At 39.2% G+C, this 15,743-nt stretch overlaps 1 protein-coding gene across 2 annotated transcripts in view; it reads right to left on the reverse strand.

Moving 5' to 3' along the window:
* DIP2C (DIP2 disco-interacting protein 2 homolog C (Drosophila)) overlaps positions 1-15,743 on the reverse strand; it is a 149,197-nt gene that overhangs the window by 20,529 nt on the left and 112,925 nt on the right. For both annotated transcript variants that reach the window (XM_009886781.1, XM_009886779.1), the window contains one exon: positions 7,333-7,394. In XM_009886781.1, the coding sequence (XP_009885083.1) occupies positions 7,333-7,394 (62 nt within the window). The remainder of the gene's footprint in view (positions 1-7,332; positions 7,395-15,743) is intronic.

The raw sequence follows: 15,743 nt of genomic DNA on the forward strand, positions 1-15,743 counted from the left end.
CTGGGAGATTTGTTTCCCACAGAGCAGAAACGGTGTGAAGGAGGTTTCTGAGACAGAAGTGTTTGCACAGCAGAAACAAAACACAATGCTGCTAAAAGGCTACAGCTATGTCTTCTCCTGAGCAAAAACATGAAGAATGAGGAGGGCTTTCCCAGTACCATGACAGACAGCTTAAACTCACTAATGAGATTCTGCAAGTTAATGGTCAAAATGCCTAAAAGCCAGATGTTTCTCAAAAGACTCCTCAAAATCAAACCGCATCATTACTTATCATACTTAGAATTTTGAGGGACTCAAGTTTTATTTCAAAGGCCTCAACCCCTCTTCCTGTCAACTGAGTTACCTCTTTTATGGACTTCAGGGAAGTGAAAGTCTTTCAATTTTTCCATGAAAAACCTGTTTCTGTGATAACAGAAAAAAATGCAAACAGCTAAAGCAACAGACAATTAAAAAAAAAAAAAAAAAAAGCAAAACCATGGGTGATGTGTGAAACTTGGAGTTGGAACCACTCATACAAGAAGACCCTCAAAGCTTGGGATGACCAGAAGGGCACTGCTAGAGGTAGTGCTCGACAATTCAATTTGTAAATAAGCTCACTGCCTATAAGGCACTGGTGGCTTTCTGAGGCCAACGACTTGTGAGGTCTGTGTTTTGAACAGTTCACCAGGTATACAAGCCCTTCAAACCTCAAAATACTCTATATACTTTACCTACTGAATCTCACTGCAAGGGAGAAGGTGGCTGAGTGTCAAAGGGGGCAATAATAGATTTTAACTACCCCTTTGGACCCCACACAGAGTGAATAATTAAGGACTGTGATTTCCAGTAACCTGAGACTGGGCTCTGCACGCTGTAACCCATTACAAGAGCTGGAAAAAGCACTGCTCCCCAACGCGCCAGGGAGCGCTCTTCAAAGTTTCTCTTTTGCTACCATTGGCAAATGGTCTTCAAGTATGATTAATCAATTAACGTCTCACAAAAGGTAACTGTTTTTCTGTTACTTGCCATTAGCATGTCTCCTTCTGACATATCTCCCCCCCAGTCTCTTTTCCCTACTACGTGACTGACTATAAAATGGTTATCCTCCATGCCGTGACTGCGTTACCGAGCACTGCTGCAGCTATAGCTTAGATAATAATTTAGCTAAGTAGTTCTTTTGTCTGGTAACCCTGTAATAAGAGTATTTTTCAAGGTAGATGGAGTAGAATTGTTTTGAGAATTAGGAAAAAAGCTCCCATGGCGTTGCTGCTTGTTATTACCCAAACCAATGTATTCACAACATAGAAGTTTCAGTAAAATATGGAGGAGAAGGATAAACAAATGACAGCCAGAATAAAAGGCTATTTTTCTTTTCCTGCATGAAGTCTGAAATGCTGGAATATATTAAAATGAAGCCAAAGCCTTAACTGATTCCTTTTGACAGAGCCTGCATTTGAGACTGGGCTCAGCGTATAAGCAATCTATAAAAATAAATCCTTAGTAAAGGTTTTCACATATTTTTGAAACAAAAAAAAAACCTGTTTCATTCTTTTCTTGGGGAACGAGATTCAGAATCTCCATCCTCTGAAATCACCTTTGTAAAGGAGACAATGGCTGAGTAAGTCTGATGGAAGTTCAGAGTTCTCTGAATACCCCCGAAGTCCAATACAAAAAAAAAGATTTCTCACAACATACAAACAACTTCCTAAGAAATCAAGTCTGCTAATGACATAAGGATATAGAACGGTCACTTCTTTTTAAGAGATACACTAATTTGCATCACTCCAAGAAGATGTCAGTGACCATGTAAGAAAAGAAGACACCTATTTGTACAGTTCCACAAACTGCTTGTTTAATAAATACAGAAGGTAATCAGATTCCAGTAATTGTTCTAACGAGGGAGCGGGAGTATTTCAATGAGAGGCTATGGACACCGTAGCCACACACTGAATGATAGCCAGACTAAAAAATTAATAGCTGGAACCCAAATAGATCTTGGTGCTTCTAGTCTATTTGGCAATATCCTACATCTGGATTTGGCTCCCTCTTTGGTGCCAGCTGCCTCACCATGGCTGTGACCAAGAAACTACCCAAGTAGCTCACCATTACAGGTAGCTCAAAAGGAAATCTAGTAAACCACAAAAGGGTTTAATACATAAAGTTCTCCATTTTTCTAACCCTACTGAAAAAAAAAAAATACAGACTTAACTAGATCAAACTGAATAATTTAAATGATCATTTAATGCACCTATTATTTCACCAAAGGGAACCCTGGAATTTAGAGACAAGATCAGAAGGATATGAGGGTAAGGATGCCTGCATACAATGAAACTAGAGATGGCACCAAATAAAATTGAGAACAGTGTTTACTAACAGTTGTTCAAAGTCTTAATTATTGCCCAGTTTGGTACAAAATGTGGATGTAGGTCAATAATCAGCTTAAACACAATTTTTAGTCAAAATAAAAACTGTCTATTACAAATGCATACAATATGATATCAAAATCTTCATCAATAGATATGTGAGTTGATTAGTGTCTCTCTCCCCGTAGAAGTGTAAGTCTCCATTCCATCAGAGCTCATAAGTTGTCACCACCTGCTACTGAACAAGAAGACTGGTGACATTTTTAGCCACTTTTGGGTGTAGATATAGATTGCAGTGAATTTGTTTCCTTTTACTTTTTAGTCCCTTTAAAATAAACTCCGATATCAAAGTAGATCTTTCCTTGCCCCACTTAGGGCAGGACAGTGATTTTAATAATCCTTCCTAATTTATGGATAAGGTTTTGCTATAGAAGAGATTATTAGGATGCAAGGGGATGCTTATCTTTACAGGATTTGCAGGAAGTTTCACCTTCAGGAGAAGATCAATGATCTTCCTCAGCCATCACCAGATGGATCCTTCAGCTTAAAACTTTTAATTAAAATTTTATTTAATTAAAACTTCTGAGGAAATTCTCTATATAACATTTTAAATATGAAAGATATAGAAATGCAGAAAAAAATCCCTAAAAATATTTGAGCAAAAATTCAAAGCAGTCAAAATATTTCACTATTTTTCATTATATTTTACTGCTTATTCATACCAGCTTAGTTTCAAATTTAAGGTAATTTCAAAATTTAAACTAGCAGGTTAAAACAGCTACATTTTGAAAGCAGTTTTGAATGATTCTAAAAAATACATTTTAGAATATTTGCAAATATATTGAAACATTTGAAAATTGAGCCTGACCTCCTGAAGAACACTTAAAAATATTTTTGCCCTGTCTATGTGAAAGGAAGATTTATTTTGGAATACACATGGGGTCTATTCTTAGTTTGATGAAGTGGCTCGTTTTGCCAATAGATAATTTTTCTACCAAGAACTAACCTGCTGTTGGGGATGAGGACTCTGTGAAATTTTTATGCTAATATCAGAGATGTACATATTGTTTTAGAACATCCTGGATAAAAGGGATACTTGGGCTTTAAATTTACATCTTTACTGTTACAAAAGCATGTAAGTGTTATAAAAGCCAGTATCTTTCAAGTATATGGTATTTTGGTATGATGAGAAAAGGGTCTCTGTCTCTTTTTAATCTTCCAAGCACTTCTCAGCTTTTAGTACATTTACGTATCTCGTGCTTAAACACCTGAAAAGCTTTCTGAGGAGAATATGACTGGTCCAAAATGATGATGGAGTAATCTGAAAACCAGTGGTTTAGACAGCAGGACAAGAATATGAATATATTTATTCTATTTCTTTTTATTTGGGGGAGGGGGTGAAGTTTTGCTGCATCTGCCCTCCCCGCAGACACAAGCGGGCACACTTCCATGACTTGAGTTGCACAGTGAGTCAGCAACTGGGACCAGCCGTGCCGTGCCAGCGCAGCCTGCCGCGAGGCCAGCTCATGCGCGGTGAAGCATTAATCCACCTATTTTGCCTTTTGGATCTGAGTTAACCTCTCTAAACTTCATTGCACTGCAGTGCAGGAGCATATCTGCCACTTGGTGCTAACTTGGGAGTCTTCTCCTGTTTTTTTAATTGAACAGCCCATGTGGGACTTGCCTGTCTTTGCTCAGTCTTTCTTGGCCATCCTGAGGACACTCTGGTTTTTCGAAAATCAATGAAATGCTGAGTACTGGTTACAACTGACGTATTGTCACCAAGAGCAAGCCAAAGCTGTATACTCTTGCTATTATGATATTACTCAGTTTCCAAAAAGAGTTGCCTAATGCCATTTGAGATGGCACAGGGTGCCTGGGACATCTCACTAGTGCTAGCAAATACAACATGAGGAAACCCTGCTGGAGTGGCTGTAGCTTCTAAAACTGCACTAGATACTCACAGCTAGGCAATCGAGCCCTTTTTCCAATATCATAGCTGATGCCAGCCACTGATCGACTGGTTGCACCCCTTGGCACAAGTTTCCTGAACCTCCAGTTGAGCCCAGTCCCATCCATTTCCCCCAGCTGGCAACTATGGCCAGAGCTGCAGAGTCCCAGCAGCTAAACCAGTGGGGTGATGGCTCAAAACCACACAGAGGCACAAACAAAAAGGTGTTTGAGAACCTCCAACCTGACCTAAGAAGCAAGCCATCCAAATCCAGTGAGAGCTGGGAGGAAATGTCTAGTTTGGTCGACCGACCACTCCTAGATCTCTACCCAAATTGTACATGGCACAGGTGTCTGCATCTGAACTCCTATTAAATGGCAACTTTTTCATAAGCTGTGAAGTATGCAAACACATAATTACCGGATGAGCTTGAAATAGTTGTATTCAAACTGATTATTAATTTTTATAGATGTGAATAGGATTTGAATAATCTCGAAGGATGAACTACAGCTGCTTTTTGGAGCAACTAGAAAGTGTTGAAAGACAATAATAAAAAAAGGATGTTCAGTCTTCTTCAAATTCTGGAAACATCTTCTAAAATATAAAATATGAAAAAAACTTCTCACATTAAGCATACAGTGTAATTTTTTCATATTTTTGGGGGACTGGCTGACCTGCAAAACACGGTGGGTTGTTTCTATACTGTCTCACAGCTATGTACAGCAATCTTTCAGTTACTGTTAACCAATAGTGACATTCAGTTCCACTAAAAAAGTTAGAAACAGCAAGTGTGAAGAGACTATGTCAGATAAAGTTGTTTTCTCCCCTAATTTATGACCCATGAATCTAATTCTAAATTCCACAGGACTGAGTAAATGAGGCACAGCTTTAATCCATCAAATTAAAATCCACATTACCACAATCTGAGAAGCCAACTCTAAAGATCATCTTTCATGTTCTGTACAACTAGTCACTAAATATAAATTAATACACTGCAAAGTTTGATCTTGATAATGATGCCTACTTCTCAATGACACACTAAGGCAGGGAAATAGTATACCCATGGTTTATGCAGCCTTTATGAACAGTAAATCTTATTTCCTCTATATAAACATATACAAAATTATTTTTATTGTTTATTATTGTTATTAACTAACTGTGAATGTTATATTCTCTTTCTACATATATTTGTTTCTATATACTTCCCTTTCAATGAATGTTCTATAAATTTCTTTCTCCTCTCAGAAAAAATAATTCCAAATAAGGAATTAATCTACATTTGCTTTTTTCCTTCCCTTCTATATCTACAACTTTGTTTTTAATGATTCGTTAGCTCTTTCTCCTGCACTTGAATGATGCTTACACATATCTATCTACATTGTGTTCAACTTCAACCATTTCAGAGCTCTGATATTAGACCAAACACCATGGGTAAGTGAGTCTCAGCTTACTGTGCCTATTAAAAAATAAACATTTAATTTCCAAAGTTAGTAATGTAAGCTTCTTGCCTCAACAATACAGAAAGAAAGGTACCTTAAAGGTGAATTCACCCCATGCTGGTGCATGTCTCAGGTAGCTGTGACACACTGGTGGTGTGCGTGCCTTTCCAGTGGCTGCAGAAGGAGCCTAGCAGACCACTTCAGGCTGGATGAGATCTGTCCTGGTCACAGTGTTTGCTCTGCTCTTAGGTAAAGAAATGTTCCCCTTCTCATTTCTTTTACAACACAAATCATTCACCTTCTCAAGCAAATCTGCTTTCAAAAGTGCAATGCAGAGATGGTAGGCTCATATAACGATAACAGCTTTTTACAAAAAAGGCCTTTTTTCTTTGCTGGGTTGAGTATGAGCATGGACTGTGCCTACACAAGACCACAGCTGCTGGGCCAGGAAGACCAAGTTTTCTACGGCTGGGTTATACAGACAGTAGTATCCCAAAGGATGGATCAAACATAAGTATTATTGTTGGTAACACTGTGTGCAAAAGGAATAAAGAAATGGTGAGAGAGGCAAGTATCTTGCATTCCTTTCTTCCACCTGCCAAACTCCATGTGCTACAAGAAAATATCTATATATGTATCTGACCTAACTACCCAGAGGATAATTTGGTCCTGCAGTGCCCTGAGGTCCGCACCCTGCAAGCTGAGCCGGTCACTTTGATATAGCCAAAGTTGGTATTCACCTGAGGGGAACAAATTCTCTGTTAAGCTTTTAAGAAGGATGAAAGAAAAAGAAGCAAAAAAAAAAAAAAAAAGGAAAAAAAAAGCCCCATTTGGATATTTTTTTTTTAAAGGAACCAGGACTGGTGAACACTGTCAATTAAATGTTTGCCTTCTCCAGAGTCAATAGAAAGCTTTTTGTTTTGTTAGAATTTTGTAAAGGGACTACCTGCTAGCCTTTTGACCAGAGATTTGGAAAAATGAAATAGACGTGCATGGGTATTTTCTAAAATTACACCTAAAATCAAAAGTTTCCCTCCAACTGTAAGATTTCAGACATCTCCTTAATACTGCTAGTGGTAAATTTTAGTTCTTGCTTCTTGTATACGTATCTAAGATTAAGGACAGAACTAGAAAATACCCACAGTTACAGAATGTGGTTGCTCACAACGGCTGAAGCCAATAATCCATTTCCTCATAGTCTTGCAGCATTTAAGAAATCCCTCCATGGTCTCTCCAGTGGCTAGCAGCTGCCAACCCAGGAGAAACACCTCTGTGAAGCTAAGAGACCCAACAGGACTCTGTTTCTTAGGGACCGACTAGGGTGCACCACCTGAATACAAGTGTCATGAAATCCTGAAGGCAATAACAGCAGGGAATTGTTAGTCATTGAAGTGATGTCAGATGTTTTGGTTTTATCAGTGGTAAAATTAATTAACCAACTAGTAAAAATGTCTATTTCTGCTCACTGGTAGGAGTTAGCACAAATTATTTATGAGGATTACAAAGGTTTTCAGGGGCTGTGAGGTGTGCTGAAGTAGCTTTCTTGCTAGAAACTCTGTTAATTGTGTGTATTAGAGAAAAAGAAAAAGGTGGTTCCGACCTGTCATGCCTCAGTGCCCTCATATCAACATACACTGTGGTGGGATCTGGTCCAGATGTTCCCTGTAAACAACAACATCAGCTAATCAGAACCTGAAGGCTGGGAGGAGAAGAGTTTTACCCCCCAAATAACCAAATGTTCATTTCACTGCTAATTATGCTAATCAAATGACAAGTTATATTTAAGCTATTCACCAAAGCTCAGCTTTACAGAATCAGAAAGAGCACTGGAAAACATACCTACCGTCACGTACTTGTTACCTTGGCGTTCAGAAAAACATCAAGCGGCCATACTACTTAACCAAACACATGTCAACATAGGTTTTATTTGCTACAAAAGCCCAAGTAATCAGCACGTGGATACATACAAAAAATGTTAAACACGTTTTGCCATATAAAGGAACGCGGAAATTGCTGAGGAGACACAGTTTAATGGCAGAAGCACATGGTCAGGAATGTGAAGCATGGTTTACTGAGAGTCTTCCATACATGCAACAGAGAATACAGTTGAAGCTAAAGATAGTAAAGGTAGCACGCATGACATGAACCAATGTGGATTGGAGGTCTGTAAGCAATTATTCTGTTCCTTTTCAGTCTTCCACTGCATAATTTAAATCCTTCCTTTATGTCACAATATTTAGTTACTAGAAAAGCAGTAGACTAATTTTAGTTTCCTTTCATGCGGAGATGATACAGTCTTTTAGGCCTTTCCACCCACAGCGTTGCTGCAGTTTTGTAACCTGCGATGATCTTCCCTTATCTGAAACTTCAAAATCATCACCACTGAACATCATGTGAATTCTCAATGCTCCAGTCTAGGGCTCTTTTCTCTGCTGCATACCTCACGTCACTGCTAAGCAGAAAGCTAGAAGAAAAACACAACTTCCATTTTGGAACACTGGAACTTTGGAAATTTTCTTTTCAGCAGATGAATTCATCTAACCCTGGTAATCTAAGGTGCAGGAACTCCTTTATCAGTTATTTAGACGTTTACTACTTAGAACAGCACGCAACATCAACTCCCAATGATTTCTGCCGCGTTTGGGATATATTATAGAGTATAATTCTTCACATTAGGAATGTCTAGGATTAAATTTTGCATTTCTGCAATGCTGGCTGGTAGTTCCACAATTTGTTGAGCACTAAAAATTGCAATGGAGTTCCACAAATAGATAATTTTTGTATCTAAAGGGGAAAAGAGTTACCACTACCAATTGATAGTTACTGTACAGATACTGATAGCAACCCACCACCAGAGGAGAAAAAGAGTAACAGAGCTGCACATGCATGTTAGCCTCTTTAGCTTGTTATACACAATACAAGATACAGTAGCCTCTCTAGCTATTAACAACACGATTTTCAGTCTACTAGTAAACTCAGCAGTGTAACAGACTAGTGCTGAGTGGAGAACTTATTTGAAATATATGCAATGTTAAAAAAAAAACAAAACCAAGGAAAAATTGGTTATCTTTAAAAATAAAACTAAACCTGAATTGATTTACAAAATAGTGGAAACAGGCAAGTTTGAAAATCAAAGACAATCACTATGGTATTTGTTATTTTCGGTGTGAATGAAATAGTTAGAACAGACCGCTAATATTTGATGAAACCTGCATCCAGATAAAGCTATACTGGACTTGTTTATAATTTCATAGAAGGATCTGAAAATCCCCACATCTCCAGACTCAATTGCTAGTCTGTCCCACTGTTGGAAGCTGATAGGTGGGTATTGAGGGAACATGAAAATCCCCTACCTGCTCGGCCAGCTTCCCCAGCCTGTGAGGCTATAGCAGCAGGAATAGCAGGGATGAGGGAGAGAAGGAAAGAAGGTAACACAAGACGAAAATAATAATAAAAAAATGGGAATGAAGGGTGGGAGAAAAATAAAAGAGGAGAATGCAAAAAGCAGGGAGTAAAATAAAAAGAAAAACAATGTCAAATACAGGAATCTTACAAATTAACCATTATACCATTAAAGGTTAAAAAAAGTATAAAATGAGGTGTCAACATTTTAGTAGAGCAACAGAAGAGACAGCTGTAGACTGCTAACCTTCGACAAACAGACTTAAATGGTTTTAGGACACTACAGACAACGTTGTTAGTGGAAAACATGTGTCTAGCATACTGATTTTTTTATTTTTGTGTTTTGGTGAAGAAGTCAGTAAACATTAGGCCCTGCTATTTTAATGCACATCCTTTGAGACAGGGGTTCCAGGTCTGCCATTTCACTACTAGAAGAAGTTTGTAAGTGATGTCCCCTGGAAATTAAAAGCTCTCTTTTTGGAAAAAAAATAATTAGTACACAACAGAGAAAGATACTTACACCTTGTTTCATACAGATAGACCTGTTCCTAAAGTGAAATAAAATCAAGGCTTTGTGCACAACCTAATTACTAGAAGACCATAACTAAATGAAGTAACTTAGTCTATTTTCAATGATAAACAGTGTAATATGTATAAAGAACAGTCAACTTTGAAGCTGATAAAACCCCATCATTTCTCCACATTGATTGATAATGCAGCAAAGAGACAAAACACAGTGGTGACTAGTCCGAAGCCGCTACTGTCACGTGAAGCATCTAACACCACATGGCTGCATTGGGACTTGCCCTACAACTTGTGAAAATACACAGCTCTGAGAGCATCCCTCTCATCAAACTTCTGAATTCCAGCCAAGTTAAAGACTACAGGAAGCTGCCACAGCAGCATCTTAAAACAGGTTTATTTTGGATGCGGGGGAAGATGAAGCATTTAAAAAATAGGATGGATCTGCTTATTACATTGCTGCCCCAAAATAGAAATATTACTAATGATCCAGGTTGAACACTGCAGTGTAACTGCAAAAAAAGCAGGAGAACTGCTGAAATCCATCAGTTATATAATTCATTGCCTGTGACTATACTGCAGGTCCAGGGAGGACTCTTGAGCATACCAAAGCCTCATATGGCTTTCAACTAAGGAAGGGCTTGAGAAACAGCAGTGGAAGTCTCAGCATGGTCCTTCTGTGGCCAGCTGCAGCTGCGATGATACTCTGAAAGTGTTTCAAAAGAAGCAGAGACTTAACCAAGACCAGACTGACTGACTGAATTTGTCTGTGCACATTTATTTTGTAAGACAGAGAGAGAGAGCATCTGTAATGCTGGTAACAGGAACAAAACAATATCACTTCTGTTGTATCTGATACTAACTAAGGACATGCTAGGTAGTGTTCAAGGAAATAAAATGGGCCAAACATCATTTTCTGTCTGAAAACGGGTATATTGTAAGTCAAATTCCTTGGACTAAATAAATCTCCTGCCACGCACAGGCTGCCAGCAGTGAACAACCCCTGGTCCGTGCAAACCTCTGCAACGTGCCAGGCTTCGATTCTCTGAGAAAACACTGCAGGTCAAAACTGCACAGAGGACTAACCCAACAAGTCAGCAGTAGGGATGACCGTGTGCCAGCACTCAGCTTGCCCCTAATTTCCACTGAAGTCAAAGGCTGAGCGCCATGCTCTCCCTTGCTTCCCTCCCCAGAGTTAAAAAGCAGGAAGTAAGCAATCAAAAGTCCTAAGGATTTAAAAATAACTGTTGTTTTGGGTTTTGTTTTGTTTTGCTATTTAAGGCTGTGACCTCAATCTTTATTCTGAGTCTACTTCTGCTTCAGTGATGCTCAGAAATGGAATTTTTGACGTACACTTAACGATCTCACATATGCAAGCACAGCAGCTGGAACTGTGGAAAGAACTTCATGGCATGACTCATAGTAAAGGTGGGAAAACACAGAATCTGAGGGAACTCAACCAGAGCTGTACTACATTGCTAAGTGTGAATCATACCTCTGATAAAGTGCATGGTCTCCCGTTGCACTCTTTGCAGAGCTATCCCTTATTAATTTTAATATGGAAGATCCTCAAGAAGTGTGATCTATCACTAAGTGAAAAGAAACATTAATTTTAAGCCCTAAATTTATTAGCAAAGTTCCCTTTGCTAAACAGTGAGGGAGGGACTCCTTTCATGTAACTTCAGCCATCGAAGAAAAAAGTGTGCAGTATAAGGTAGGAAGTATCTCCTGATGTTGATGAATCCCATCCCAAGATGGGCACCTGAGATAGGCTGAATGAATCTCTCTCTTGAAGTATTTCTTTGATTCTACTGACTATAGATGGATATTGAATAACTCATGTAACCTTGCCATCCCACTTAGAGGTGACACAAAAGAAGCAAGATGAATCTGCTCTCCTGCCCCAGCTTGGGCAGATTTGTTAGTACATTTTCAGGGTTAACTAAGGAAAATGAACAACTTCTCGAAGTTTTTCCTCAACTGAAATTGAGTAGCAGGCCGAATAAAATGAAAATATTTATTTCAAGTGTTTAAATGGAAATTAGCTAAAATCCTAGAGAACCATCTGTGCTGTTCTAAGAAACAGGCTACTCTTCATATCTATTTTTCTCTCTCTCTTGAGAATGCCAAGATGCTAGTTAATGAGAATTAAAATATGCGGGATGCAATCTTTTCATCTCAGAAATCCCTGGACCATTATCTGTGATTATACAGCTATAAAAGGTCAGATATTAATGCTATTTAAGTGCCTAAAGATGGAGAGAATTATTTATTTTCAAAAGCACACCTCTCAAAATCTAGTCCAAAATGACTACATCAAAAGAAACATAGTAAATTTGCTCTAAATTTGAGAGGAAATGAATACAAATGACAATGCATTAGTCTGTCAGTGATGTTAATCCTGAAATTAAGATAATTCGGTAGACTAAGGCTCTTTTGTACCAAAGGGATTATCACAATGATTTCCTTCTTAAAGTAACCTTTAAAAAAAGGCCAAATTCTGCTATGAAGTTTTTATACACACACACACAGACACACACACGTACTTACACATACATGTCCCCCTCTTCTTTTTCAACAGTAAAACCTTTTTGGAAAAATCAAGATACTTTCCCCTTGGAACACTTGAGTCTTAAATTTGTCCAAAAATTTGGAAATGAAGCGAAGAATGTATCAAAGATCACATCCAAGCTGTGTTAGAGGCAGCCCATACAGAAGAAAGCCTGGATATGCTTTTTGCTGCTAAGTGTCAATAGCTGAATATAAAGATATGTTTAGAAAGCCGATTAGTAGATAAGTATATTAAAATGACCATAGAATAGGCTGGATCACAGTTATCCCTTCAGAAGACGGTGTTCCAGGAACGACATGCTGATCTCATGGATGACACAAATTGGAAAAAACAAAGCAAAGGCAGATGCTGTTGACTCAAACTTTGGAAGTACTTTTATGAAGTGTGAAGAATTCAGAAATCATGACCCATTTCTGGAACACACTGGAGACAACGCTAATTTCAGGAACATTGTTGATCAAGGATTAAAATTCATTCTGTTCCTCAGCCCAGAAAACAGAATAGCCCACAAGCTATTCTGGAATATTGGTAGCCATAAACTTCCAGACAGTTTGGAAAGAGCATTCAGTCTAATTCAGTATCCAGTCTTTGGCAGTGTCTACTACCAGATGCTTCAAAGGATGTAATCCTGTATCTTTATATTCTCTATCAAAATGACATGTTTTGTGGTGATGCTTGTAAGTAACATCTTTAGTAATTTTTCAAACCCCTTTAAAACTTGCCAAACTACCCATGGCTTAAACGTTTCAAAAACCATTCCACTTGGAAGGGTAACGTTACTAAATATAGCCTGTTCTGAAATGTCTTTCTGCATTCTGGCCACGCCACTCTTTAGACAGTGTATGGCTTTTAGTTTGACCTACGGACTGAGATACAACATCTTAGTAGGACTCAACAAAACCTGACACTAAGCTATAGGATCAGCCAGGCTGTTAATCACCTTACTGAAGGCTCTCATTCTGTGCTGTTCTTAAATTTGTAGTCAGTATCATTAATAATATTCCTTCAGAAAGCTATCCACTTTTACAGTTTGATTCAATAACTCTTTCAAGAATTTCTGTAAAGAGCCATCCAAGAAGCAAACTTCAGCTAAGGAGTTAACACAATCAAAAGGCAGATATCCATAGTCCAGCGAAAATCCAGCCTAACTCCATGCTGATTAGGACATTCAGTTTTTCTGCGTGTATTCAGCTTTCCTGCACATTTGTAGTGGGTTGACCCAGACAGCAGCTAAGTACCCATCCAGCCGCTTGCTCGCTCCTCTCCCAGCAGGACAGGGGAGAGGACAGGAAGAGCAAAAGCAGGAAAACCTATGAGTCAAGATGAAGACAGCTTCATGAGGGACAGAAAGAGAAAAAAAACCCAAGTGATGCAAAAGCAATCCCTCACCACCTCTCAGCAGCAGAATGATGCCCAGCCAGTCTCTGAGCAATGGCTACTTTGGAGGACCATCCCCGCCTTTTTTAATGCTGAGCATGGCGTTATATGGTATGGGATATCCCCTTGCTCTCCCCCAGCCTCCTTGCTGGGGTCATCGGGGTGGTGGTGCGGTGGGCAGAGTGAGAAACGAGGAAAGCCTTGATGCTGTGCAGCACAGTTCAGCAATACTTAAACCACTGGTGTGCGATCAACACTGTTTCAGTCACAAATCCAAAACACAGCTCCATACTGGCTGCAATGAAACAAGTCAACTTCAGACTAGGCAGGCCCAGTACAATATTACTTCCAATGAGGCATACTTGGGCATTGAACCTGGCTTACTGCTGCTTGGTATCACTCCCTGGTTTTATTATTTGTCCTGAACAAATGACTTATCTCCTAAGTGAAGCAGCCACCATGAACAGTCCAGTGATCACTGCAAGCCTGAAATGGAGATCTTCATTAGTGGCAAGCAAACTTCCCCAGCTAATTTGTCATTTTTATCTACAGCATCCTTCATGTCTGGTCTCTCCATGGACCAAAAGCCAGAGAAGCTCAGTTACTTTTCAGAAGTAGCTCCACCACAGCGGCAGGGGAAGACTGGCGTGCCCCATCCTGGTCTGTCGGGAAAGTCAAAGCAGTCGGCCTTGAGGATATGCCATCACTTCCCTCCTTCCCTTCCTCTGAAAAAGACATTCCATGGGCACTTCAAAACGGCTAAAGATACAGGAGCAAATTAGAAAACTATTGTTACCAAGTAACCAGCCCGTGTCCTTCTCCTCAGTTTTCCTTCTCTACTGGAGGGAAAGTTGTGTCCTTGCTGCCTGCTCTGCCCCTCCCAGCCAAGTATTGAAGCTTGGTTGGCTTGCTGACTGGGAATGCATGCCAACCTGCACCTGCTAACTGGCCTAAACTGGTACCATACAAATCGTGCTGCCTCAGTTGGGAGTGCCTGAAGATTTCCTAGATGTTTTCCGAGTTGTCCTCTCTGCCTTGTCATCACCCAGGACTCTAGATACAGAGAAAGACATGAAGAGGCCTGTATTCTTGCAAAGAAACATTCAGTAGAAGAGATTTCAAAACCTCAGTCAGTACTTTTTGTATTAAATCCATGACAAAAATACGGGGGAAGATACGTTCATAGACGTTTCTAATCTACAAGATGTATTTTTCTCTCGAGACTATTTATTAAGTTTTATTAGGGTAAAACTGTTTTGAAGGGTTCAAGTGCTGCTTTTGAGACTACAGGAGATTTTCTTAAACTTTTATTCCTGGGTAATATTTATGGCAGCAATTACAGAATGTCAAACTAAAGAACTCTACCTCTGTGACACAGAATGACTTTTAACCCTGCTCAGCTTTGCCGCCTTGTATGTATGATATTTGATAATAATAATTAGTCACCCTGGGCTGAAGGGAAATTCTGATGGCAGCCAGAGAGAAAGCAAGCAGTACTGGAGACATGGCACACCTCCTATGTTCATATGCTGGTAACATGCTGAACTACAAGGTCACTTTTAGCTAAGGTCTGATGAAAGACAGGATTCTTTAGTGATGTTGAACAGGGCAAGAGGCTAAGGCAGGCATAACACACAGACATATGGTCTGTGCTGAACCCGTAACCTGTATTTGTCATATTTTTTGGATAAAATAAAAAAAAATCTTTATGTTTACAATCAGGAAAAGAATAGCAAATGCCTAATTTGCAGTGCCACTGAGAAGATCTGTTCTGGCTTCCACACCTAGCCAATTATGCACATTACATGCATGAGAAATCCTTTAACGTAAACTACAAGTAACTGCCAGATTTGAAATGTGGGATGCACCATATAGAGTATAGGCAAGTTCTACAGGGAGACAGTGCCTTTGAGGAGGTTAGAGATATGGTAGGTGACCAAATGGATATGGAACTTCCCAGCCAATGCAGTTGTCAATGCAGAAGATGATTCTTATGTTATTTAAAAAGATTATTAAGCCAGGAATCATATTACATTTGAGTAGGACACCTGTGGCATAATTACAGGAATAATATGTGAAGGTGTCATACTAGATTTGGAAGGACAGAGAGAGATCAGGAGTCGTAAAAATGAGACAGA

This window comes from Charadrius vociferus, unplaced genomic scaffold, assembly GCF_000708025.1.
Source record: "Charadrius vociferus isolate BGI_N301 unplaced genomic scaffold, ASM70802v2 scaffold255, whole genome shotgun sequence".
NCBI lineage: Eukaryota > Metazoa > Chordata > Aves > Charadriiformes > Charadriidae > Charadrius > Charadrius vociferus.